The sequence below is a fragment of the Athene cunicularia genome, assembly GCF_003259725.1.
Source record: "Athene cunicularia isolate RWA chromosome 1 unlocalized genomic scaffold, athCun1 chr1_part1, whole genome shotgun sequence".
Taxonomy (NCBI): Eukaryota; Metazoa; Chordata; class Aves; order Strigiformes; family Strigidae; genus Athene; species Athene cunicularia.
The window spans coordinates 68,753,390-68,778,700 of record NW_020799091.1 but is presented as its reverse complement, the minus strand read 5'-3'; the positions used below and the strand labels follow the sequence as shown (position 1 = coordinate 68,778,700).

The window sequence follows — 25,311 nt, the reverse complement described above, 5'->3', positions numbered from 1 at the left end:
AATCTAAACCTCCCCTGGTGCAACATGAGGCCATTTCCTCTCATCCTATCACGTTACTTGGGAGAAGAGACAGACACCCACCACTCCACAACCTTCGTTCAGGTAGTTGTAAAGAGCAATAAGGTCTCTCCTCAGCCTCCTTTTCTCCAGGCTAAACAACCCCAGTTCCCTCACCCACTCCTCACAGCACTTGTGCTCTAGACCCTTCATCAGCTTCATTGCCCTTCTTGGGACACGTTCCAGCACCTCAATGTCTTTCTTGTAGTGAGGGGCCCAAAACTGAACACAGGAATCGAGGTGCGGCCTCACCAGTGCCGAGTACAGGGGTCAGATCCCTTCCCTGTCCCTGCTGGCCACGCTATTGCTGACACAAGCCAGGATGCCATTGGCCTTCTTGGCCACCTGGGCACACTGCTGGCTCATATTCAGGTGGCTGTCAACCAACATTCCCAGGTCCTTTTCCACCAGGCAGCTTTCCAGCCACTCTTTCCCAAGCCTGTACTGTTACATGAGGTTGTTGTGACCCAAGTGGAGGACTTGGCACTTGGCCTTGTTGAATCTCATCCAACTGGCCTCGGCCTATTACAGCCTTCCTACCCTCAAGCAGATCAACACTCCCACCCAACTTGATGTCATCTGCAAACTTACTGAGGGTGCACTCAATCCCCTTGTCCAGATCACTGATAAAGATGTTAAACAGAACTGAGCCCTGGGGAACACCACTTGTGACCAGCTGCCATCTGGATTTAACTCCGTTTACGACAACTCTTTGGGCCCAGCCATCCAGCTGTTTTTTTATCCAGTGAAGAGTACACCCATCCAAGCCATGAGCCATCAGTTTATCTGGAAGAATGCTGTGGAATGGTGTCAAAGGCTTTACTAAAGTCTAGGCAGACAACATCTATGGCCTTTCCCTCATCCACTAAGCAGGTCACCTTGTCATAGAAGACAATCACGTTATTCAAACAGGACCTACCTTTCATAAACCCATGCTGACTGGGTCTGATCACCTGGTTGCCCATATGTGCCATATGATGGCACTCAAGATGATCAGCTCCATAACCTCCTCCAGCACTGACAGGTCTGTAGTTCCTCAGATCCTCCTTCTGTCTGTTTTTGTAGATGGGCATCACATTTGCTAACTTCCAGTCAACTGGGACCTCCCTGGTTAGCCAGGACTGCTGATAAATGATTGAAAGTGGCTTGGTGACCACTTCCACCAGCTCCCTTAGTACTCTTGGGTGGATCCCATCTGGCCCCATAGACTTGTGTATGTCTAAGTGGTGTAGCAAGTAGCTAACCATTTCCCCTTGTATTATGGGGTCTTCATTCTGCTCTTTGTCCCCGTCTTCCAACTCAGGGGGCTGGGTACCCGGAGAACAACTGCTCTTACTAATAGAGACCAAGACAAAACAGGCATTAACTACATCAGCCTTTTCCTCATCCTTTGTCACTATGTTACACACCACATCCAATAAAGGATGAGATTCTTAGTCCTCCTTTTGTTTTAATGTATTTATAGAAACATTTTTTATTGTTTTTCATGGCAGTAGCCAAGTTAAGTTCTAGTTGGGCTCTGACCCCTCTAATTTTCTCTTTACATAACCTCACAACATCCTGTAGTCCTCCTGAGTTGCCTGCCCCTTCTTCCAAAGGTCATAAACTCTCATTTTTTTTCTGAGTTCCAGCCAAATCTCTCTGTTTAGCTAGACTGGTTTACTTCCCTGCCAGTTCATCTTTCAGCACATAGGAATGGCCTGCTCCTGTGCCTTTAAGATTTCCTTCATGAAGAATGTCCAGCCTTCCTGGACTCCTTTGCTCTTCAGGACTACCTCCCAAGGGATTCTGTCAAACAGTCTCCTAAACAGGCCAAAGTCTGCCCTCCAGAGGTCCAAGGTAGCAGTTCTGCTGACCCCCCTCTGAGAATTGAAAGCTATCATTTTGTGATCACTACACCCAAAACAGCATCCAGCCATCACATCACCCACAAGTCCTTCTCCATTCAAAAACAACAGGTCCAGTGGGACTTCTTCCCTAGTTGGCTCACTCAACAGCTGTGTCAGAAAGTTATCTTATATACAGTCCAGGAACCTCCTGGACTGTTTTCTCTCTGCTGTATTGTATTTTCAGCAGACATCTGATAAGTTGAAGTCCCTAGTGACTGTGAGACTTCCAGCTGCTTATAGAATATTTCTTTTGCCTCTTCATCCTGGTTGGGTGGTCTATAACAGACTCCCACCATGATATCTGCCTTGTTGGCCTTCCCCCTGATTCTTGCCCATAAACACTCAACCCTATTGTCACCATCATTAAGCTCTAGACAGTCAAAGCACTCTCTAACATACAGGTCTATGCAACCACCTCTCCTTCCTTTCCTATCTCTTCTGAAGAGTTTACAGCCATCCGTTGCAGCACTCCAGTTGTGCGAGTCATCCCACCATGTTCCTGTGATGGCAACTGTGTCATGTCATAGTTATCCTGCTGCACAGTGGCTACCAGCTCCTGCTGTTTGTTGCCCATGCTGTGTGCACTTCAGTTGGGCTACTGATCCCACCACCTTTCTGGGGGGAGAAGCCCTAATTCCTACATGACCATTCTCAGGCACATTTGTGGTTTCTAATACACCAATAACCCCTGTGTCTTTGCTGCACATGGATCTCCATCCTCTACCTCCACTGAGATGGCAGACCAAAGGACCTTGCCTACACACTGTCCCTCAAACATTGACATGCTGCCCCCAAACTTATCTCTAGCTAGTCTGGTTTTATTCCTTTTCCCCTTCAAATCTAGTTTAAATATCTTTCAATGGGCCCTACTAACTCCTGTGCAAAGATCCTTTTCTCCTTTTGTGACACATGTACCACATTTGTTGCCAGCAGGCCTGGTGCCATGTAAACTGACCCATGATCGAAAACCCCAAAATACTGCTGGAGACACCAGGCTCAGAGCCAGGTATTGATCTGCTGGCTCTTCCTGTTTCTTCTCTTGCCATTCCCTGCAACTGGAAGGATAGAGGAGAAGACTACTTGTGCTCCTGATCCCTTAACCAGGCATCCCAAGGCCCTGAAGTTTCAGACTTCCTATTGCAACTTCATCACTGCCTATCTGAAAAATCAGGGCACCTGATTATGCAAGGGCACCTGGGAAAATGGGGTAGCAGTACATTTAAGTGTACTTAAGATGCTCGGCACCTTCAAACTGGTGTTAGAACACTGATTGACACAAAATAATTTTGAAATTAGAAGCGGAAAAAAGCAGGGATTTCTTTTTTTAGCATAAATCAAACAAAAAGTAAGTCCAAAACACCTGGTACCAGAAAATGTTCCAGCCACTACAAGATAATTGTCTAATTTAAAACTAGTTTAGATCTTTCTCCAAACTTCATGAAGTTAACCTTAAAGTTCTCAATAATATTAATAGAAGTACTGAGAAGTCATTTGGGATCCAGAAGTGGGGAAAACAAAGATTTCTGGATCAAAGAAGGAAGGCCTGACTAGACTGCTTAAAAATACATGTGGATAAGCGAGTGTGCCCAATCCAAGCAGGATTGTTTGAGATGACGAGAACTGCTCTCATCCTCCTGTGCAAGACTGAGGGGTGGCTCTTTTTTTTTTCTTTCCTAAGAAAGCCTCTTTTTTTTTCCTAACATGTTTCTCCTTGTGAGGGTTGCAGTGATGTTGTTTCACACTGACATCTTTGTGGTGGTGGTGATGGCACGTCTCATTCATGTGCATATTGTAACTCTACAACGCTACATCTCCACCTGTAGTAAATCAGTTTTCAGCAGCTATATATAAATGTCCAGTTTTACAAGCTATAAAGGTCCAAGCCTAGTTAATCTTAGTCAACGTGCCTACTTGGCTTTTCTTCTCACTGAAGAAAAAATCTTCAAATAAAGAAATCTATAGTATTTTGTATCCTTGCTCCAAATTCAGTTTTTGCAGCAACAATTAACAAGACACTTCTTGTGGATTAATGACAGCTAGGCAGTGTTTTGCTTGAGGCTTTTAGCACTAGCTTGTAGGTAATCTTTCAGGAAAAGTATCATTCAGAGGTAAATAGTAGTATTCACTAAGACTTAAAGCAATGCTATATATCTAGTTGCTGCGTGGCATACGATACCAAGAATGGTTGAACTCATTAAGAAAAACTGTAATTAATAAAAAGTAGGAAGAGTGGTATCATCTAGATTTAAAAATCTATCCACATGTATTATCTTGCTGTTCATTTGGTGCCAAAATCAGAACTTATCATTGGGCCATTAAGAAAATTGACTGTTTAATCCTCCTCTTTGCTTGTGCTCACCTAGCCAATTTTTGATTCATAATATTTTGTCTCTCCACAGATGATGATTTAAGAAATGTTTGTAATGTATCATAAAGGACCCTGTCAAACACCTTTTGAAAATTATTTTAGCTGGCTCAACTTCATCCACTGCTCTACTGACATGTCGCAGGAATTATAGGATATCGGTGAGACACAATTTTCCTTTGCAAACACTTTGCTGGTTAGCTCATGGGGACTGCAGAGTCTCTCTCTTTGTAGCTACCTACACTAAAATGCAGATTTTAGGGTAGATATATTTATTCAGATGGAACTCAAGGCAACACAAAGCTAACGCAGAGCTTTCCAAGACCCTTTACCAAGTGATCACAGGACACAGTTTGAGAACCTCTAATCCAGTTACTTTCCTGTCTTCATAAAATAGTTTTGGTTTTTTTTTGTTTGTTTGTTTGGTTTTTTTTTAACACAGGAGACTCTCTCTTTAACTACTGTCAGTTGGCAAAGATCACTTTCAGTTCAGTGAAGCTGTACTGCCACTAGCTGACAACACGGCTATGATTTTAATGTCAAACATCCAAAGCAAAGAGTCTGACACTGAAACTTTTGGAGACTATGTTGAAGCTGACAGCATTTCACTATGATAAGGTTCCCATGATATGAAAAGCAAATTTTTTTAAAAATTGATTCCTCTAGTATCTGTTATTGCTGCAACTTTTCTAACCCAAACCTCAAATATAAACCTGTAAAATAGAAAGTTAAAGCTGTTTCCTTGTTTCTTTAGAATGACATCACTTATACAAACTACATCTTCTTAACTCTTTTTCTTCCTCATAAACCCTGCAGTTTCTTTTAAGCACTTGATAATTTTCCTCTTTTCATTTAAGCTTCTTTTATTTTGTCATTATCCTTTTGGTAACTTGTTATTCTGAACCACCACCCAATAAAATATCTTGACATTTTCGAGCTTCTGTTGTTTCTGTTTTTACTGCCTTTCCGTCCACTTATTTGGGCAGGTTTTAATCTATAGTTAATATTTATGTCACAGATGATGCAAAATGTTTTCTAAACTTGAGATTAGTGACAACATGGTTTCACCCACCTTCTAAATGAAGGATTAAATAAGGGAACTACTATGAGCTCCCTGTCATGGAGCTGAAATAGCTGTAAGGACACCATTTACACTGAGCTGGGTGCCAGTTCAGCACTGAACCTCAGTCAGCAGCTCTTCTGTCTCCCCTACTCCTGCTAAAACAGTTTCAAGGAGCCACTTTTTCATAGCAATCTGCTGCAAAACACATTCTACCACATTTCCCCTTTGGCTCCAGTCCCTTCGAATGCCCTGTTGCTTTCTGTAATATGAATTCCTTTCAATAGGCTTCCTCAGTATAAGAACCACAGATATATGACAATCCAGGGGAGAATGCTTGTCAAGGAATTTTTTTTGTTCTAAGCAAAGAAATAAAGGTAATTGTGTAGCTTGTGACTGTCATTTGTGCTGTGCTTGGTTCTTCAGATGTGCATGGATGGACGTCAGCTGAAACTGCTTGATAGAAACAGGAGTCTGTGTGTGTGTGTATGGAAGTTGCGTCTGTGGGCTGGGAAGGAGGGAAAAAAAAGAGAAATTAGGCCCTTGGAAAGGGAGAAGGTCAGAGATTTTGCAGACCGCAGCATTAAAGAATGTGTTCAGCATTAAATCTCTAGATATTTGGTATCTACAGAATGAAACCATTCCAAATCATGAACATTTGCAACGTGATCTGTGGATCAATTCAGTCTACAGAAAATCACAAATGCCAGTGCAATAAGTTTCTGTTTGGAATACGTTATCTCTGCTTTAGTGGAACCACCCTGCAAATAACCTGCAACATTTAGTCAAGGTTCAGCAATCTAGGACAGATAAATGTAAAAGAAGGCTACAGTTGCTTACTTGTCAAGCTGACTTAGGTCCTTCATTGTATAATTCTTTAGCAAAAAACTTTGTAAATTTTTATTAATTTTTGGCAAACTAAATGAGCCTGTAAGTCTAGAAGAAGCTATGGATAGAGTTAAGAGAAATGTGGTTTGATTCTAAGAACAAGTATTAATTATGATATAAACCATGCCATGCTCTCTCATATCAGAGTTTAAGACAAAAAGATTTATCTCTATCAGGACAGGAAGAACATGTCCCATTACAGAATTTAGAGGTTTCCTTAAAAACTTTTAAATATTCTGAAATGAAAAAGAAAAAAGGACAGAATTTCTCCTTTAGTTGCAATGATGAATATCCGTTCTTAGCTAAGAAGCTATGTTTTTAGGCGAAAGTATTGGGCTATATGATACGACAAACTGTCTGAAAACCAGCCTTGCCTGGGTAAGCTGAGATGATGTGGTTAATCAAGGTACAATCTTTATTAGTGCATTAACCTCCTGCACCCAAGGACTGAGGATTCTAATTCCTGAATTGCCATGCAAGACTGATGCAGCTAGTTTTCTAGTTTCAGTTGGCAGCAAGCTAACAGAAGTGGCTAATGAAGATGAATAGCTGCCTCTTGGGAGTGGGGGGAGGAGAAAGAGGAAATGAAAAGACCTAGGATACTTCAAGGTCCAGATCTCTGCATGATTTCAGATAATAATGAAAAAGTGCACATAGTCAACATTTTCAGAGTTTATAACAAGCATGTTAATTCTGCCGTCTGCTAACAAAGCAATGATAGTGGCCTCAGGATTGCTCTGGAAACATTTCAAGAAGTTAAAACAAAGGCTATTGAAAATAAAGACCAGGACACTGGTCCAGCTCTTACCCTGTTTTTGATGGATGATTGTATTAATATGGACAAAGGAACAGACAAAAAAAAATGCCCAAAGCTGAAAACCAGACACATTTTCTAAGGAAAACATCTGCGGTTTTGAGAAGACAAAAATACCATCATGGTAAATATTTTGCCACAAATGCATCTGACATTCTAATAGAAACATCCCTTTATTTCAGACAAAAATACTCTGCTAAAGGTGAGGAGGTCATCAAAGCAAGATTTGTGGGGGAAAAAAATCAGGGTTTTTTTGAAACTAGAAAAATTTTTCAAGTTTCTTATTTGTGTGTGTGTGTGTGTGTGTGTGTGTGTGTGTGCTGGAAGCTTTCTGATAGGTGCATTAGTGATACTGGTTCACACCCTTGGACAGAAGGTGAAATAGATGGTCATCAGTTTGGCCTAATTTGTTCTTAGTTCCAGTATTTCATACTCCTGAAGCCAGTTTTAAAGGACTGGTGGTACCATAAAGACTTAGTTCCTGGGAACCCAAGGGCTTGTACAAAGAGCTCTTTTGTCTGTCTACAGTGGAGATACACCAGCAAGTATGCATTGATAATTTTTAGCTCAGCTCATTCAGCCAACTGATTCAGTATTTCAAGCTTCATGAACTTATGGGTAACACAATAGTGCCTGTGTGGTCTGTACACAAGTTACGGGCAGACATTACATGCAGTAAACACCTTGTGCTCTAGGTTAGGGTTTAAGGTGCTACTGGAACACTCTTCAGCTAACGTGCCTGTAAAGGCTGCAACCATAACAAGAAAGCAAGCTTCTGTTCTGTCCTATCACAACAAAAATTTCTTGGTTGGTGTGAAAAGATGATAGAGAGAGAAAGAAAAGACCACAGAAAGAAAAAGTCATAATTAAACTGTTAGAAGTTAAATTGCTGTCAAATATGGCTCTATCAAGCATAGCTCTGAGAAGTTTTGCACTTGTGGTTTCTTAATTATGTTAGATGAAACATGCTCAGTTTACAGGTGAAAATTACACCAGGCTGGGACCTCAGACTGTGGAGCTGAGCGTCAAGGCAAGAACTCTCCTTCCCTTTACCCTGCTGTAGCACAGAGAAGTTCTGTGAGGCAAAGCAGCCTGTAAATCCTTCCAGGACAACCTTGCATGGATGTGGCTGACTGCAATTAGCAAACAATTTTGTTTATGATGCTCTGACAACTTGGGGAATCTGTTCATATACAAGTCATTTATTCTGAATGAGATTAAGAAATCAGTGTAGCACTGTGCGCTTCAGTGTATGTGAGTTCAACCATCTGTTCTCAAGGTTGCATTGTGTGCCTCCTAGATCTGAATTGACAGAAAGATGTTAAATCTTGATGGTTCATATTCTAGAAGTAGTACAGTGGCACAATGTAATGACTGAAGCCAACAGAGACCAGTTCAGCTAAGAGCACAGAGTATACAGAGTTAACACAGACAAACTTATGTCCACAAATTAAGAATACCATATATACCTGGTAGACTGGGACACTGGATCTGGAAATGAGTTAGAGATCACCAGAGGATAAGGAACTGAAAATAATCCCCCCACATGTCAGGCTTTTGCCCCAAGAGCTCATTCCATCATTGTGCATTTGCAAATGGAGAAGTAACACAGTAAAACTGGTGAGGCCAATGCTGGAATAGCCTGTTTCTTTGACAAGATTTCTTTAAAAATGCTGGAAATTCTGAGAAGGTGAAAAAAAGAACAAAAAAAGATCACATATATTTATAGAGATCATCCCTGTCAGACTAAGAGCTACTATGCTTCATTTGCATAAGCATTGTCATAGGGGGAAAAAACCCCACCTAATGACTTTTAGAAAAATCTATTTGTAGCCAACTGTCCAGTGTCCAAGATAAAAGGTAGAACCTCTACTCAACACATTCAACAGGATTCCCAAGAGATGACTGAAAAAATCAAGGTTGTTCATACTTAATAGGAATCCATGTATACAAAATTTCCACATAGGTCTCAGTGAAAAATGTTGTCAGTTCACAACAATAGAAAAAGATGAAAACCACTAGCTTCTTGTATCATGAGACAATAGATAGAAGGACAAAAAGGCAAATTGAAGTTAGGAAATAAAGAATAACAACTCATGAACTAGCAGTTCACTGCTGGGACACAATGCTATGGAAATGCCTGTCTTCATCTCTTGAAGTCTTAAGATCAAGAAAGGATGATTTTCTGAATGATATGCTTCAGGCAAATACAAGATAATGGACTCAAAACAGGGGAGAGCAGCTGCAGTTATGTCTTGTTACGTAGGTCAGAACACTAGTCAGACTGGGTGATAAAATACACCATTCAGACTCACACCTAAAATGTACCTAAGTGGGATTCTTGTTTATTCTGGAGCTTCTTTTTCAGTCCATCAAAATCCTTAGCATTTATGGCTCTTAATACAGGCTTTGTAAGTCAAGAAAACATGTGAACCATTTGTATTCACATGTGAATGCTAGGTACTGACCACAAAAGCAGTGATTAAAAGAAAGTGATGTTCCATTGTGTTTTAGAAAAGATAGAAACAAAAGTTTGCTCTTTCCTTGTGTATCAGTAATCTATAACCCATAGTTGTAACCTGCTGCTTTTGACTATATAAGGTCCAGATGCATGACAATTAACCTTGGGAATTTAACTGAGGGGTCAACATCTGCCCAACATTCTTGGCTATAGTCAACAGAAGGACAGACTCCAGCATGGGGCACATCAGTGGACCGAAGATCTGGAGCATCCTCTGGAAGTGACTTTCTATATTGTCTAGAGATGGAGTCCAGGTTGCTGTACTCAGTCCTAAAGTGCCTCCAACTGGAGGAGTTGAGCCTGGCCTTGTGCCCCTTGGAGCAAAGCTTTATTTCTTACATTTTTGTATGGCACCTAGTACAGAGACAATGAGAGCCTCTCTCATTGCTACAGTCACACATACAAGTTGAGGGAGAATTCAGAGATTACTTCCTGGCAGTGTTATTATTTCATCTAGGCTGCCCTGATACTTCTTAGACCATCTCTTAGGTTATGTCTCTATCACCAGATCTCAGAGTGTTACCACATTCTGTATCTTGGTCATCTGCATATCAGGATGAGAGGCAAGCACTCCTAAGGCCCTCTTCCCTACCCTTCCTATGTTTCTTGGAAACATATATTCCATATGGCCTTTTAACACCTTCACATTAAGAAGACAGTGCTGTTCCAGAAAGGTTATCTGTGATCATCTAAAATGTTTTCTTTAAATATATAGACAACCCAGTATTAGGTTTTCCAGTTTTAATGTTGTGGGGAGTGACAAGGTTAGCTGGCTATCATTTTTTCTTCTAAATAGTCACATTTGAAATCTGTTTCAGCCTGGAAGAGCAGTCGGATGGCAGAGGAGAGCTGAGGTGCTCTTCATCAGGACCCCGGCCTCAATCCCTGGAGTTGGGATCAGGGTGTGCAGAACATTATTCCAGCAGGTCCATGAAGTCATAGCCACTATTCAGGGCAGCTCTTCATCTCCTGCTGTGTTCAGTAATGCACATGCATCCTTCCTCTAGTAGGTGTAGAGGAAAGAGGGTCTCTGTACTACAATCTCTCATCCTGGGGCCTGGGGAATGAGCCCTGGCCAGAAGTGGAAGCCAGATACAAATGAGATCCTCCCTCCAGGACTCCCCAGACAAACAATCTGAATTCTCCTGGACAATCAGCCACTCACACTGGAAAAAATCCAGTGAGGTGGCAAAGTGGGTCTTGGTGCTAGAGCCAGAGGCTAGTGTTCCTGCTCCAAGGCTATTTGCAATGTAAAAGGCTGGCTAGATCCTGCTGCACTTGGAAAAGTGAGTTAATAGCACTTTCCCCCATATGTAGTCCAATTCCTATATGTATATGTAGGTTATAATCTCTCTGGGATGAGCACTCTCTTGTAGCATGTATGTGGCACTGTGCATACTTAGGCTGTAATTTTATTCAGAAGTTACCATGAGCAGCAGGTTTTGTTCACTTTTACAGTGGTAAAAATACCAGCACAAGTGGGTAGAGATTTGGAGGATAGTCCCTCTTGGATAAATTACTGGATAGCTTTAGGACTTAATCAGCAGTAAAAAATTAATTCACAAACAAATCTTGCACAGTGCAATGGTAGGGGTTCTCTACCAATGATATTTTATTCTCTACCAAGGATAAAACATGTAGTTGAATGTCCTCAAAACTACTACTGCACCTTGAACTGCTGAATTTAGAGATCTGTGAATTGACAGAAACTTCTGTGGACAAGATCATCTGACAGTATTTTAGATGGGTGGAGTAATCTCCTTTTCTTTTCGACATCTTCCAGTGTTGATGTTTGAAGGATTTTGTCCAAAATGTGTGTGAAAAGCATATGGGATATGAAAGGAAGAAAACATGTACTGGAAGACTCCTCAAAATAGCTGAAATTACATAGAGAACTCCCAGTGGATGCAGTTTCCATCCAAAGTCCCTCAAGCACTTCTGAGACCCCTACCCATGCACACTGTGGACCTTGGACAATTCAAATTGCACACAAGGCTTGAGGTTTCATTGTTGAGAGCAGAGGCAAAAATAAAGCGTGGAAAGTGGTAAGACCCAGCTCCTGCTGCTATGTTCCAGTCTTTGCATGGCTTATTGAGACTAAAGCAGATAATCAGGGTCTTTTGCATCACAGGAAAGGGATTGGTAAGCAGAGCACTCTGGGCTTCTGTTATAATCTTATTTATCTATTTTGGAGAGTCAAAAGATCAAATCAGCAGGTACAAACAGACTATTTTTTTACATCAATCTGCAGGTTGTTTTGGATTTTTAGGAGAGAAGTCCTGTGATGGGATCAATCAGAGGCACTGCCCCTGCTTGAAGAGCTGGCACAATTGCAGTCCCAGCATGTCAGAGGCTGCAGGTTCCTGCTGTGGCAGCCTTGAAAAAAAGATACAGACCTGCGCCCTGAAAAGACTGGCAACGGTGGGAAGAGGGCTTGAGGCCAGTCCCTTGTTGCTGTGTAGAAAAATGTTAGGCTTGCCAGCAGCACAGTGCTTCTGGGAGCGCTTGCGAGGGCGTTATGCACAGGCAGGGAGCCCGCCTGGGCTGCTGCTCCGCACCATCATGTTCTCGGGAGCCAGTGCCAGAAGCACGAAACAGCACTTGCCACTCTCCCTGCTACACATGGGGTGGCCTTTGGGAAGCTGTTGGAGGCAGGGAGAGCCCCTTTGTTTGGCCCAGTTGTCCCTAGGCAATCTGGCATTTCTTGTTAAAGAAGATTTGAAATTGTGCTTCTCTCTAGCTGCAAATATGAGCGTTCTTTAGCTGTGCAATTCACACTTATCTAGTGTTTATATTAAATGGGTTCTTCAAAGCTATCATTTCCCAAGCTCTGTCTGCTTTAAGCCCTGAAACAATATTTAGTGCTTATTGTACACACTGACTTTCATTTGCAAGGTATTCTGCAAACCTGAATTAAGCATCCCAGCACCCTTGTAATCTCTGTAAGTACCATATTACTATTACGAGTTAAAACACATAAAACTGAAATTAAGGTTGAAAGCATCTTGAGTCAGAAAATCCCTTAAGAAAATCCCTGTCCCAGCACAAATGGTACCAAGGGTAACAATGCCAATCTGTGACTACACTTGGAAAAAATAGTAGAAGGTATGAAAATATACTCTGAAGCTTTAACTCTGCTCCTAAAGCACGTGTTCTGGCTTCATCTACCATAATGTTTGTTTCATTAAGTAGCAGAGTAACACTAGTATCTTATTCATTATTGTAGGCATTGTCTGCACAAGAAATTTGCATTTATTTAAAATAAGCAATGGTTTTAAACCACTTTAACTAAAACCAGATACATTTATATTTATCTACATTGGTTAAAACCAAATTAATTGAATGGAAAGAAAAATAAATAGATCTTTGAAACAGTTCATAAGCAAACTGGTTATGAAACAATTAAACTTGACCTGATGAAACACCCATACGCACAGAAAGCCTGCATGGACTAGCGTATCACACTGCCTCACCATTTCTAGGCATTCTCTGATGATGCTGTACCAGACTCTCAGTACAAAGACAGCTTGGTTTTACAGCTAGAATGTTATGAAAAATGATGCTAACAAAAGTTTTTACAACTCTCTAAAACATTCCTCAAGATGTTTGCCAGCAAACAGTAGGTGATTATGAAATTATAGGCTGCATCGTGACAGGCACACAAGGAAGTAAGATGGTTACAAATGCTTGTTTATTTTTGAGCTCTTAACTACACATGATTTACTTATCCACTTTATAGCAAAATTAACATTCTTTTGCTGTCATTTTAAAAAATGAGGATGTATATATATTTTTTTTAACTCCATAGAAATCATGTGGAAAAATTAAAGTAATACATAAAGAAAAAGGAAATAGGACATACCATTGCCACTTTTTAATTATGTTACCTATTTTTTAGAGACCAGGGACTCAGGAACAGCTGCCTTAGCATTGGAAATTTAAAATATTAAAAGTAATGAAAGGTTGTTTTGTGGCAGCAAATGTTAATTTCTTTTGATTTCTCTTCATGAGAACCATCAAACTGCAATGCATTGCAGTAAGAAGGTCCACATAATGTCTACGTATCAATTAATTCCCACTTAAGCCTTCAATGACTTTTCTACTCAGGAACGGATTTCACCCCTGTTGATTAAAGGTAATACCTCAGGTCAGTTCTTTTTTTACTTTGAAAAAGTTTCTTAGTAAAACAAAGTAGTGGATATATTTTTCAAAGCTTTAGCATATGTAGAATCCCATCAGAAGAAAGATCACAACATAGAGTTTTTTCCGTACTAGCAATAAAAGCATAAATAAGGAACACCCTCAAAATGAAATGGAGACAGTTGGAGATTACTACAATGTTAAGAGTATTATAATCATGAACACTTCATGATTTTTGTGTGAGATAAATGGGATCCTGGAATTATGCCTGACATCTTAAAATAATCTGCATGGTCAAGGCAACTGCATCCAACTGGTGTATGTTGAGAGGAGAAACAATGCTCTGGAGGTGTCTCAACTAAAGGGACTCTGTATTCAGAACACTAGACATAAAAAATACCAGTGGTACAAAACCAGTCCATCCCCAGTGCTGAATTATGTCCACAAGAGTGAACTCTGGTTACAGTAAAACAAAGCAGAGTGGTCTGCCACAGGTTTTGTCAGCTGTTCAGCAAATAGAAACACTCATAATACCTGTGCGCATGACAGACTGAAGTTTTAAGACAGAGCATGTTATAAAGTGAGATGAGACAAGATAAAAACTGTACTTTCAAATTAATCCTTTAATGCCAACTAGCAGTAAAGCTTTTAGTCTGTTTGGTTTTATTGATAGGTTCAATGTGCTGAATCCCTACCCATATTTTAGCCCCAGTGCCTAGATTCACATCACCACTGATTTCTGATGCTTAATCTCATTAGTACAGCTATTTGTATTGATATACCCAATAAGGTTGCTAATACTACCTTAGCTAAGTGTTATTTATTGTATCTGTATATACAACAATATTAACACAGTCAAGCATCAGCATCGGCACTTGAGGGCACCGTTAAATTCACCCAGTGTTCAGCGAGAGATTTAATGATGGATTTAATAGTATTAAATAGGAAAAAATGCCCTTGGCCTTTACATTCTCATTTAAAAACATATAAAAGAGTAGTAATTCAGGCAGTTATACTTCTTTCAAAGATTTTCCTTTAAATCATACTCAGCAATATGAGATCAGCTGTACTTTGGCTGTTACTGTATCTTGACCAAAGACAGCAGTCCCTGGTTTATCAGAATTACCAAACTGTTGGCAAATTCAGCTCAAGTTCCTACATCAAATATGAGTGAGTTTACTGCTAAAACAAGGAAGACAAAGATTGGTGGAAAATTAGCACAATGGTGTTGCTGTGTGCTACATTACAGAGACTTCTGTTAGCAACAAATGTAAGCAGAGCTGTGGAATAACTGGACATTAGGATTTTATCCAGATTGTTTTCATGGAATATAAATAGGTTGGGAGGAGGCTTTGTGCAGTAGTGTGCCTGCTGAATTTTCCCATAGCTTTTAGCTGCATTTGCCTTGCTTTCTTTCAGTCTTCAGATAAGTTACTGAATGGACCTACCAATGTCCTGGAGCCTATCAGCAAGAGAATTTCACCTAAGAAAGGCATGTGAATGGCTTTTTTTTCTGTCTCTGAAGCAATTGTACCCTTTAGGTCGAAGGAAATAGGGCTCAGTCTGACACTGGAAACTTTCTTCATACACTGCCCAGCCAAGTCTGATCCCTTACATTCAGTTTGAAACCACCAAGTGGGTGGAAGAAAACTGTTGGAAGACAAAGATGCTCTCTACGTGACCCTTACCAGTGATTAGAGGATCACCTAAGCACCTGTGAGTTCTTCTTAAGCTTGGAAACTGTGAGCCATATGTTCATGCTCTCAGTAACTTCCATATGTAGAACTGAATTTATATCACCATGAATGAGCACCTGTTCAGTCGTAGGCTTTTTTTTTTTTTTACTTATTTTCAGTGTCTATCATGAAAAAGATTATACAAACACTTATACTAGCAATATGAATACTGACAATTAAAAGATAACAGTAAAACCATCATATTTGAATTTGAAACCAAATAAAAAAAGTTTTTTTCAGCAATTTTGGCATTAAAGAGAATATGGATCAAATCAAAATTATACTTCCACACACATGGGTAATAACACTTAAAACTAGATCCTTAGCATCAAATCACGCAAAAAAACAACAACAAAAAAAGCCCAAGTGACTGCTTATCAGGGAACATTCACATTTTCCTCTGAAATTTCCCTGCTTGTGAATAATTCTACTGAAATAGCTACTAGGGTGTTTTGAACAAACTTGCTATATAACATTCACAAGATAATGCACCTAGTTTAAAGCATGAGTTATGTAACAAAGACAAAGAAAGGGACAGGCCATTCTTGTTTTCTCACACATTCAGACACGCTGGATTAATTATAAAGTGTTACATAAATGTGGATGTGTTTGATTCCCCAGTGCTTTTCAAAACAAGGGTAAAATACCGCTGATGTTCAGCCACATCACTGGTCGGAAAAAAACATACGGGGTACACAGTTCACTGCACAACTAAGGGGATGGGGAGTAGGTTAAAGGAAATATTTTCCAAGGATGAGAAGAAATCCCATTTCTTATCAGACAAGCCCCTAGGTCTCTGATGTCATTTTAGAACAGGATTTTTTAGCTATTACAGAAACAGCTAACATCCTCATACAATGAAACATATGCTTCTCCGCTAATTTATTTCAGAAAAATGAGCCAATACAGAAAACTACATTCCTGTTAGTGGCATTAGAGCCAGGACTCCTGCATCCACCTGCATATTCTCATGATTTTGGTGCATGAGACATCGTGTAGATCCACAACGAAAGCTTAGTTTATATATCTGTAAGTGTGGTGCATATGCAATACACATATTTTGCACAGTTATTTTCGATAATGAGGAAGCAATTTTAAATTATTTTTTTAAAAAGGATCTTAAGTAGTAAGGTTTGCTGAGAACGTACCAGTATAGGTACCACAGAGCTGTCTTCTCTTGCAATTGACCATGAGATTTATCTTTTTTTCATCTCTAACAGCAGGCAATCCTGAAATGGCTTTGTAGCACTTTGCCATCTTTGAATGAGATACTTGTGGTGAGTCTTTCAGAGGCTCTAAGCTTTACTTCTGTCTGTGGGTATTCAGAGACAGCTCCCGTTGAAGTCAATGGAAGCTGAATGTCCATAAATAGGAAAACAAGTAATTTTACTAGTGGCATTAAGGACTTAAAAATGCTTGAGTAGACAAGATCCCTTCCTCAAGTTGGCTGCTAAAATGATATACTTTTATAAGACTGAAAATGTTCATCTAGAATTTGCTCTGTTGGTTAAATAATACTTACACAGGTTTTTTGCATGCCGATTATGTATCAATTATTGTATAATTGCATCATTACTTTAATTAGATTAAACTACATAATTGGGATGTCTAATTACAGAATGAGGGGGAAAGAAAGGTAACTTACCCGACATTAACTGTGGTTCTTGAAGAGGGGCTGTCCACACAGATTTTTGCTCCAGGGGCAAGTTTATGATGCAGGAGACACTGGTTTCCTCTACAGCAGCAACACCTGAGGCAGCCCCAGGTGCACCATCCCCATGCAGACCCTTTTAGTAGCACCAGCAGTAAGATTGTCATGGGGAGACCATTTATGACTTGGTACCTCACCAGTGAGGTATGACAGAGCACTGGGCTCCAAGTCAGCAGGGAGGGGAGGCGAGTCATGGAGTCTGTGTGGAAAACTCTGTGAAAAACCACAGTTAGTGCCAAGGAAGGTGCTCCTCTCCTCCAAGTGCTGGTCTGCAGAGACCCAGTTCTTGATAATGAACAAGCTGCATTTTAAATCTAGGTGTGAGAGGAGAAATCTTACCCAAATAACAACAGGGACAACTTTATCAGCACTGGCATCCGATTTACCAACTGGAATTGAGGACTTGGAGAAGTAAATGAATAAACAAAGCATTAGGAAGCAAGTCTGAGTACTTGGCAAATGGAGGACAATGAGCTCTGTCTGGAGGATATTGGAGTAACCCATGGGAAATAGGAATACAGTATAAAATTCACCTGGACAAGTCTACATAGGGATAAACTGGCTTCTAAACTTTTCAGGTTGGACACCTGAGCAATTCTGGGGGACCACCTCAATGTACCAATCCTATACACACTAAATGAAATCTCACCATCTTCCTTTGTTGTGAGTGAACTGAGATTTTGGGGAAGAAAATAGGTAGAAAGCTGAATTGATGAAGTTGGATATCTATGTGAGATCTGCAGAAGTCTGAAATTATCTGCAGGTTGTGACATCATCTAAGCACATTTCCAGTGCTGAATTTAGATTGTCTTTACTGAAATCTCTCAGAAGAATGAATGCAGTGGTGGTGGTGGAGCAATTATAATTTTTTTCCCCTCAGATATACAGGCTTTAAAGATTCCCTTCTGTACCTTCAGAAGACATAGTAATAGCCTGCAAGGAACTCCATCCTGAAGCTGGAATGGCCTGGTAAGGTGGGGAGACCCCTGTGGGGAGAAATGCCTCATGAGAAGTGAAGCTACAGCTATAGTTTTTGGCAAAGGGTCTTCTCAGAATCTTTTGAATTTAGGAAACAATTTCAAATGAGACTGAACTTTGTCCTTCAAAGGATGAGGCATGGGGTGGGCAAGCCAACAGGTCCTGGATCTCTCCACCGTTCTCTAGGAAAGGCTCATTTCAGGCTGTTCCAAGACATGTTGAAATGCCAAGATGAAGGGTCCCTCCCAGCTAGGAACACAAGGACTCTGCAAATAATCTCACTTTGGGATGTGAAACTACATGATAATTGTGAACAGGAGGTGTAAATCCCTAGTTATGGTCTGGAGTCCTGGTCTGGATCCGCTCAGCAAATCACCCCACATAGACACTGAAAGAGCAGTTCCTGCCCCAAAACGCTGGCAGTCCAAATACATGAGATGAAACTCAAGATGGATGAAGACAATGAAAGCAATACAAGGAAACAATATCTTAATTTTGACTGGCAAAATAGTCTTAATCTCACTAAGATTATGTAACAGTATTTTGGCAGCCCAGCTGCTACTAGGCGTATTTGCTATATTCATTTTTTTTCCTAGAAGTATCACAGCACATTTAACAAGTGGGCTGATCAAAGGCATCATCCACCTCTGTATCCTAACCAAGAGATGATAAATAAGTTGGGGGCAAGACCAGCAAGGGCCAAGAATTGCCATGTTTGACAATATAGGAAAATGGATGCCAGCAAAAGCATCCCACGGTGAAGCTGCAGATTGGCCAGCATTCCTCTTTTTTTTTTTTTTTTTTTTCCCCCCTGGCAACTCAGACTGAAATGAAAGTGTCAAGACCAAAAACATCATGACATGAAATGGTGAGACCTTGGTGTTGAGCTCCAACAACAAAGCTGATAGATGTATTCTGACTGACCTGATCAGAGAGCTGCTGGGAAGGAATCCAGTCCATACACTTCTTACATTCAGCTTTGTAGAGGGTACTGCACTTGGCGCTAAGATGTTTTGAAGAGTGTTGGCCAAAAAAACCCTGGACTATCAGGTGTTGGCTGGCACCAGGTGTCAAATTTGGCTCTGGTTCTGGGAGACTAAGATTCACAGAAAGGCAACAGACAGGACTGGCGGGTTCATCACACTGGCAAAACAAAATTATCCTGATCCTGCCTACTTGAGTTTTCTAAGAATTATGGGCATACAGAGAGTCACGGGAGAAGCAGAGTATTTACTGGAGTAAAACATTCAGGGTTTGTTTTGTTTTTTTTTTCAAATGAAGTGCATAGCAAATAGAAGTTTGTAACATGGCTCTTCCTGGTCACTGAGATTTTTTCATCCACAAATTCCTGTATAGTCCTGAAAAGCTGAGTTGATGGGGTAAGACATTTTACAGGCCATGCCAGTTGGTGGCAGCCAGAAATATGCATCATCTTGAATGACATGTGTCTCCTTGACAACATGTAAGAAAACTCTTTTTCCCCAGGACCAGGTAAAGTGTTCAGTGGCTGTAACGGCACAGGGCTAAGGTTGTCTGTCAGCACCTGAACAGCCCTGGAGTGGGGACTGGACGGTTTGAGGTTTCACGCCTGCCAGTGAGTTTCACAGGAAGGCTGCCACTTCACTTCCTCAGCTGACCTCATCCTGCAAATGAACATGAGGAGAGATACTGTGGTAGCTGGGAGAGGAGGCAGATGTGGAATCCTGCTGCACATCTGGCCTGCTGACCAGCAAGGGTAGCCTTTCCAAAGCAATGAGAGTCAATGGATCTATAGTCTGCTTGGAAACCAGCACCTATTTTTTTTATAAATCAGTGAAATAATGTACAACGTAGGTATGGGACATGATGTGGCATGTGAATTGGAGGCTCACCTTCTGTTTTGTTCTGGGGTATCTTCCATTTTGCTCTGGAGATGTCGGGTGAGAAGTAACAGCTTTTTCGGTGCTCACAGGTGTGCTCTTCTTGTCCCGTGGCACTGTCTCGGTTAATTCTTTCATCTGAATGTGGATTAAGAGAGAATTCTCTGTCTTTTGCATGGAGAAACAACAGATGATTAACTGAGACATCCTATGGCAGAAATTTCCCATGAATGAAGCAACCATCCAATTAAGCTGATTCTTACTGATAACTGAGTTCATTGGCCATGAGGGGGTGCAATCACTTTTGCGGGGGGTTCTACATAGACCAAAGGAGCTAACAAGAGATCAGCTGGCAAAGCTGCTCAAACAAAATACGATTTTATGGATAAACAGATAGTAAAAGAGAGGCTGATTCCCCAAACTCATTTCTCCTCTGAAATGGAAGGACGATTCCTCTGCACACTGGCAACACTTCTTGGACTACAGTGAATCTCCTCAGAGAGATCAGAGATGTGGGGGAAAGGAGTTAGATCAACCTGGTCAGGTTTGATATCCATCACTTGCTATTATCAGGGTCAGCCAGTGGTGCAGAGCAGAGGAATTGTAAGTGTGAAAACAACGCTAATGTTTTCACTAATTAGTCAGAGGAACAGAACTAAAGCTGTTGTAGGATCCAGGGGCCCAAATGTTAAAAGGTAAATTGTGTGGTTAAAAGCAATGGAAGCTGCATGTAGGCAGCTGTTCAAGAGTGAACAGGTAACTATCAGTTTTAAAATGTCAAAATTATTTGCAGACATTTTTTAGGAAAGTACATTGATTGATTGTGAAGTGAAACATTTTGGCCTTTGCAATTTCTTTGCTTTAATTTACAACTTCATCTATTAAAATTTCACAGAACTAATTAGTCCCATTATAAATCAAATATTTGAACACTTTTCCTTAAAAAATTAGGCTTTAGAGCATAACAAATTCTTATATCTATTTTTAACTCTTCCACAGCTTAAAAAACAAGAGAATGAACTTCTTTCAAGTTTGTTTCACTCCCCTCTTCCTCTGGAGCACAAACCTTTAGAAATAACTGCCCTGATAGCACATGCCAAATGGTATCTTCCAAAGGAGAGGTTAGATAAAATCCCATTGGCTTACTGGTTGTTGTTGTGGGGGTGTGTACCAAGGAACAGCATTTTAAAAGGCTTTTAGCATGCCAGCTTTTATCCAAAACAGCTTAATTAAAACCTGATATTATAATAGCACCATTTGCCCCAAAATGAACAGTAGCTATACCAACCGCCACTGCATTAAGTCTGGTTAATGAAAGTAATTACAATATGCCAGTAACAAAGGTATGAGGGATGAGGATAATAACCATTTGCTGCACGCGGAGGCCTGTGGAAGCCCCTGGTACCCCCCTTGCCTGGTGCTGGCAGCCCCTCCACGTGCCCTGGCTCCACGTGAGCCTGCAGAGGCATCTGGAGGGACACGTGCCAGAGCCACCCCTGCCTCTGGGGAGCACATATGGCCCCGGCAGACAGCTCTCCAACTCAAGGAAGCTTGGGAAGAGCGGTAATGAAGGGAATAAATGCTAGCACTCAGAAAAAAAATACTATTTTGTTTCACAGAAGATACTTGTGAGTGTACTGCCTGTTATTACCAACTGTGTTTTTCTGAAACAGATTTGCCTTCTCCAGGAGAGAATGAAGTGAGGTGATGAAGTCAGCCTGGTCCTGTAAAGCTCCAAATCTTGCACAGCCTGACCCAAGTTGAGGTAAAACTGCCCCCAGATTTGGAAATGCTAATATAGCAGGAGTTCACAACAGCACTATGCTGAAGCAGGAACTGTGGATTATTCTGAAGAGAGGAAGAAATGAGTTTTCAAGGGAATTTTTAGATCTTTCCCAGAGCACCCTAGGTAGCCCCTGCTTTTTGTTGTTGCTGTTTTTTTAAGCCTAGCTGTCATAGGCCATATCTTAAATACACTACCACTCAAATTACTTCTCTGATTTTGAATCCCAAGTGAACGGAAACGCACGGCTCCCTGCATGAAAACAAATTGCGATGAAGGGGGAAACTAAAGATTAGTGCTAATGCACATGCTTTAGGTTTCAACCCCAAATTCAGTTAATAAAAAACCTGTTATATTTCTCCAAAACCTAACAGATGAAACCTCAATCAATAGATATCCAAGGAAGCAGGATAAGATCAATAACAAAGCTAATTTTGCAGAATTAAGGAGCAACATGAAGATTTTTAACGAGGAAGCAGACACCTTTGCAATAACTGCACTATGATATGTTGCCTAGCAACAAGATATAAAAATGATGTATAACGCCAGTAACTTCTTTCACATATGAAAACAGCACCCTACCAAGACAGCTTCATAATGTACTCTTACAAACTAAAAATCCATAGAGACCATTAAAGCCTCCATCTTCTGTAATATACTCTGTTAAACAATCATGTGTTTTTGTTAATGCAGTAAAACACTGAATTTATTTAATGATTACCCAATGATACATCAGCAGCAGCAAGCAGGAATGTTTCTATTTTAAGCCTACAGAATCCATCCCAAGATATCGCACTTTGATGGAGAACAAATGCAATGAGCCAGACCCGTGCAATGCTCGAGATGGCTGGGGAGGGACACACACCGTGGGGGTGAATTAAAATCACCCTCTGTCTGATAAAAAATAGCATTATTGGAATGCATGGGAATGCATTTACTTCTTTTAACCACTTTTTTCTGTGGCTTGTAGCTTAACACAATATTTCTCATGGAGTATCTCCCACTTCCCAGCTCCAGAATGAGAAAGGCAAGGAGGGTGGCAGGGTGTGCCAAAGAGCGGGTCATTACTGAGTAATGTCTGCTAAAAGTAGTACTGTAAAGACATTTCGGCAGGACTGGGGGAAGGAGAGGACCATTGCTGGGCGAGCTGCCGGGTGCTGGTGGGGCCATCTGCAGCCCAGGTGGTGGGGGGAGCAGCTGGCACTGGCAGCCCCAGCCCCGAGCGGGAGCAGAGGCAGCGCTCGCCAGCCCAATTATGAAAGATGGTCCACAGCCAAAACACGAGCCCTGCAGCCAGAGGGCTGTGCCAAGACACAAGGTCCTCTTCTCTAGGAGGGCTTGCGGGAGTACAGAGCAAGTGGGAAAGAGTGCCCCATGCCCTGGGGAGGCTTCAGCATTTTCCCTCTAGCATTGCACCCAGCAAAGCAGTGAGAAGAACAGCCTCAACAGAAGAACATATCAAGTAAAACTGGGCTAGATTAACCCAAAGTTTAACACTGATAATGTGTTACAAGCCTCCTCGGGAAGTCACCTCAGACATGGCTGGGAGTAACCAGGGTCTGGCTTGTGGGGCAGTTTTGCCCAGGTCAGCATTTACACAGACAGGAAAAAATAGACTTTGCTTATCTGCTGGGAATGGGCACTTGGCTCAGGTTATCACCTTGCATTGCTCCTGAGTACTCACGGTGGCAGGTTAGCTGTGAAACAGCCCTGCAACCCAGTAGCAGCACAGCTCCTGTGGGAGAAATCCCCCTCCCACCCACTGGTCCACTCCTGCTTGAGGTCCCTGGAGGTCCCTTCCATGTCCCTGGAGAGTCGCCCTGCCTCTCCTTTTTGAGAATTATGTGCTGAATATTTTCAAACTGTGATCTTCAAATCTGAAGATTATCTGAGGTACACGTTATATATGTCTAGAAATGAAGCAGAGGAACACAGCACTTAATCCTTTGATGATCTCATGCCTTGAATTTTAATCTTTGCTCTGCCACTGACTTGCTTTTTTACCTTGAGCAAATCATAACAGCTCTCTGTACCTCAGCCCACCCATCTGTTCAAACATATCTGGTGATGTGACCCTCTCTGGCTGACCCACATTTTATGGGATGGCTGAGAGTCTGCATTAACATGTGATTAGATACTAGGACACTTTTGGATGAAAACAATAACCATGTTGTTACACAAAATAAGCATCAAGCATTCTTGCATTGAACTGTTGAAAGTATCAAATACATATAAAGAAAGGATTGTATATTCCACAAACACAGCAATGCCACCCGGAACCAAAATCCAGATCATTGGGATTTCAGTGCTGGGAGTGTGGTGAATTATAGGATCCCAGGTTTTGTTAGGAGCAGAGTACAGAGACTAAGCAATTAAACCTGGGTAAGCAGGGAGAGGGTAACACAGATAGAGGGGAGCAGAAGTGGGCACAATCCCGTCCAACTGCCATGAAAATTTCTGCTGCAAGCCTTTGAAGGTGAAGTGCTGAGAGAAATTAAAAAGTCCCATTCTTCATGTAGTAACAGGGACCTGCAAAAGTCCAATGTCAGGAGACAAATATGATCAAAGAGTAGCTTGCGTGGTTTTCTTTAATCTAAGTGAAGGCCAACTTTTGAACTCCAACGGAGAATCTCGCTGTAAAAGGTATTATTCTAGGTAGTTATGTGGATTAAAGGTAAATGGAAAGATGGAGACATTAGCAAGATATAGAAAAATATATAAATATGTAAATGCATAAAGGGAAGTCAAGTGTGACTCCCTTTCCTAATTGCCTAACATGATTCCCACTAGATGCATAAATTACAGCTCCTATTAACAGCACTATGAATAATAATCAGTTTACTTTCTGGCTTGTATCTAAATATACTTTCTATATGATTTCATCTTTTATTCAGCTGTTTAAAAGCAGAACATCTAATTACAGTTCCTATTAGTCTACATTAATATTTTTTTTTTTTTTTGCCACAGAGCATGTGTGATGGCTGATTTTCTAAAAACAGACAGAATTTTTTAGCATATGGAAAAATCATGTTATTATTAATACATTCCCACATGACTCTACATTTCAATTCCCTTAATTATTTAGTCATTGCTGATTATGTCTTTTCACAATTCATTATCCCATTTCCTGCAACGTGGGCATTTTATTCATTAAGTGTCAAAATGAAGGGCCTGACCTCCAGGAAGATAATCAGGAAATAAGTGGCAGATATAAAAGGTCTGGGTTTCCCTTAAGTGCTCGCTTATTTCAGAAGCTATGCCATGTTTTTAGTAAGCGGTGACAGAAACGAACTGTTGTTGGTAATTGCAGAAAGGCGCGGGGCTGCCAGTCTGCATGAGCTCTGTTTTTCCCCATGCGTGCCACTCGCATCAGCTGATTGTTTCTGCTGCGTGGTGACAAGAATGGGGCGGTGTGATGGCAAAGCGGTATCACTCATTGTGTAACGCAACAGAGTAATGCTGCCTTTCAAATATTTAACGGTGAAGAGCGTGGACAGCAGAGACGCTGGT

The 25,311-nt window shown here is 41.1% G+C and overlaps 1 protein-coding gene across 1 annotated transcript in view; it reads right to left on the bottom strand.

Annotated features, from left to right (window-relative positions):
* The window catches only part of AFF3 (AF4/FMR2 family member 3), a 291,116-nt gene that overhangs the window by 140,861 nt on the left and 124,944 nt on the right, over nt 1-25,311 (bottom strand). The window contains exon 6 of the mRNA XM_026845932.1: nt 20,031-20,156. Coding sequence (XP_026701733.1) covers nt 20,031-20,156 — 126 coding nt within the window. The remainder of the gene's footprint in view (nt 1-20,030; nt 20,157-25,311) is intronic.